Raw genomic sequence first — 3,338 nt, 5'->3', positions numbered from 1 at the left:
GAAATCCACCTGCCTCTGCCTCCCTAGTGCTGGGATTAAAGGCGTGCACCACCACCGCCCGGCTTCCTGTTTTTTTTTCAAGACAGGGTTTTTCTCTGTAGCCCTGGCTGTCCTGGAACTCTGTAGAAACCCACCGGTCTCTGAGTGCTGGGATTAAAGGCAAAGGCCCCCCACACCCAGTTCTCTGTCCGCTGTTTTTATCCAGCCCAGACCTAGGGTTATACTGCCTACAGTGGGTTCTTGCATCAATTAATCATCAAGAAAATGCCTAAGATGGCTGGGGAGAAGGCTCAGTTGTGATGCTCTTACAGAGGACCAGGGTTCACTTCCCAGCATCCTCATTGTGGCTTGAAACCCACTATCCATAACTGACCATCTACAACTCCAGTTCCAGGGGACTTGACTTTCTCTTCTAGCCTCTGTGGGCACCGGGCCTGCGTGTGGTACACACACATGTAGGCAAAATGCTTATAAACATTGAAATAAAAATAAACTTTTTTGGGCTGGTGAGATGGCTCAGAGGGTAAGAGCACTGACTGCTCTTCCAGAGGTCCTGAGTTCAAATCCCAGCAACCACATGGTAGCTCACAACCATCTATAATGAGATCTGACTCCCTTTTCTGGGGTGTCTGAAGATAGCTACAGTGTACTCACACATAATAAATAAATCTTAAAAAAAATAAATAAACTTTTTTCTTTTTTTTAAGGTATGTTCTTAGCCAGGTATAGTGGTGCACACCTTTAATCCTAGCACTTGGGAGGCAGAGGCACATGGATATCTCTGGGTTCTAGGCTAGACTGGTCTATATAGTGAGATTTTTGTTGTTTTTTTTGTTTTTAACCTGGTTTTCACTGGAAGAGCAGCAAATGCTTTAAATCACTTAGCCTAATCTCTAGCCCCTACTTTTTACACTTTTTAAAAGTTAGTAGTAGCCGGGCGGTGGTGGCACACACCTTTAATCCCAGCACTCCGAAGGCAGAGGCAGGCGGAGTTTGAGGCCAGCCTGGTCTGCAAAGTGAGTTCCAGGACAGCCAGGACTACACAGAGAAACCCTGTCTCGGAAATAAATAAATAAATAAATAAATAAATAAATAAATAAAGTTAGTAGTATACATGTACTTGTGTGTTCAATTCCCAGAACCCACACTTTGGTTGGTTTATAACCACCTGTAACTCCAGTTCTAGAGGACCTGGTACAAACATTCATATAGGCAAAACAAACAAGCTAAATAAAAATACTTCTTAAGCCAGGTTTGCAGAGTGAGTTCCAGAACAGCCAGGGCTATAGAGAGAAACCCTGTCTCGAAAAAAAAAAAAAAAAAACTAAAAGTGCCTGAGCAGTGGTGGCCCACACCTTTAATTAATTTGTTTTGTTTTTGGAGCCACCACACCCGGCTATAATAAAAATTTTTAAACACTACATATATGGCTTACTGCCCACATGATTGCTTATGACCACACACATGCCTGGTGCCCACAGAGGCTAGAAGAGGGATTTAGACTCCCTGAAACTGGAGTTACTGCACGTGGGTGCTGGCAATGAACCAGTGCTCATTAGTAATGCGCTCTATCTCTAGCCCTTCTGTTTCTATTTATTTTGTATTTTTCTGGGTTTCGTCCTACCTGGGCCCTGTTTTCTTGTCCTAGCTTCCTCTCCTCCTTCTCTTTTCTCTTTCAAAAGTAGGCAAAGCCATACCCCTGCACCCAGCATACAAATTTGACACTTTTAGCCCAGCCATGGTGATATTACCAAAAAGCACAGGGCAGACAAACTCAGCTTGGCCAACCTCTAGGTTGGGCATTTGCCGACTGGGCTCAGCCGCGTGCGTGGGGATCGCCAGTGTGCTCCAGGTCAACACCGGCCTCCGAGAGCTGGACCTGAGCTTCAATGACCTGGGAGACACGGGCCTGCGGCTGCTGGGGGAAGGCCTGAGGCATCAGACCTGCAGACTCCAGAAGCTGTGGTGAGTGTTCTCCCTGGGGGGGAGGGGAGGGGCGGGGAGGAGCGGGGAGGGGAGGGGAAAGGTGGGGAGGTTAATGGAGGCGACAGCTTTTCCTTTTGTCTTTCTGCTCCCCTTTCCCCTTTCTTTGAAAAATCCAAGCAGAAATGAAAAGACAACATTTAGTTTGAGGATGTGACTCAGCCCCCAAATTCTCTGCCTCACAAGCTGGAAGTCCTGGGTTCCCTTCCCAGCACTGCACAATTGGTCTGATGGCTCCTCCCTGTAATCACAGCTTTTGGGTGAGGAAAGGCAGGAGGACAGGAAGTTTGATTTTGAGGCCATCCTGGGCTGTATAGAATTATGGCTTTAAGAAAAAGTGTCCAAGCCGGGTGTGGTGGCGCACACCTTTAATCCCAGCACTCAGGAGGCAGAGGCAGGCGGATTTCTGAGTTCGAGGCCAGCCTGGTCTACAGAGTGAGTTCCAGGACAGCCAGAGCTATACAGAGAAACCCTGTGTCAAAAAACCAAAAAAAAGAGAAAAAGTGTCCAAGGCCAAGGCAAGGGTTTAATCTTTGATGTCCTTGACAGGCTTAGTTTGCTCCTTTCAGACCCACATAGTGGAGGACTTCTTGTGTGTCCTGGCACACACACTCACAAACACACACACACACACACACAATGGCTATAGCAGAAAGCACATTAAAGAAATATAACTGAAGACAGAATAGCATCTCACCCCAAGAAAATCCAAACCAACCCCCAACAACAAAACAAAACAAAACCAGGTAATGCATTTTTGAGAATGTTTGGAGGCTTCCAGAAAAAAAGGCCATTTATTAATTTGTGTAACTAAAAGGATCAGCCTTCAGGTGTGGCTAGATCTGGGCATTTGATTTAGATTAAAATTTTTGAAGGCTTATTATTTGGTTTTAATCTATGCATATGTGCTTCTGGGCCTGGGTGTGTCCACAGAGGCCTGAATGACCTCAGATCCCTAGTGTACCTGTCACACATTGTAAATCAACAATCAAGACTGGAAACCAAACTTTGGTCCTCTAGCAGAGCAGTCTTATCCACGGAGCCATCTTAACAGTTCTGGCTTTTGGGTCTCTCTAATCTCTTACTATACTGGGCTAACCCTGCTTCAAGTCAGAGTCCCTGCAGCTCTGTTTGGTCCCAAACATATCCTTTGTTTTGTCTTATGAGAGAGGTTTTACTGTGTAGCCATGGCTGCCCTGGAATTCACTCTTGTAGACCAGGCTGGCCTCTAACTGCAGCCTAACAAGCTGCAGGTATTAAAACTCATTGTACCAAAAAAAAAAAAAAAAAAAAAGCAGAGCTGGGAGCTGGGCATGGTGGCCCAGGCACTTAATCGAAGCACTTGGGAGGCAGAG

The 3,338-nt window shown here is 46.0% G+C and overlaps 1 protein-coding gene across 1 annotated transcript in view; it reads left to right on the top strand.

Annotated features, from left to right (window-relative positions):
- Nlrp12 (NLR family pyrin domain containing 12) overlaps positions 1-3,338 on the top strand; it is a 29,931-nt gene that overhangs the window by 21,313 nt on the left and 5,280 nt on the right. Inside the window, exon 8 of the mRNA XM_021219727.1 lies at positions 1,795-1,965. Coding sequence (XP_021075386.1) covers positions 1,795-1,965 — 171 coding nt within the window. The remainder of the gene's footprint in view (positions 1-1,794; positions 1,966-3,338) is intronic.

The sequence above is a fragment of the Mus pahari genome, chromosome 19 (genome assembly GCF_900095145.1).
Source record: "Mus pahari chromosome 19, PAHARI_EIJ_v1.1, whole genome shotgun sequence".
Lineage (NCBI taxonomy): Eukaryota > Metazoa > Chordata > Mammalia > Rodentia > Muridae > Mus > Mus pahari.
This window is presented reverse-complemented; position numbering and strand designations above follow the sequence as displayed.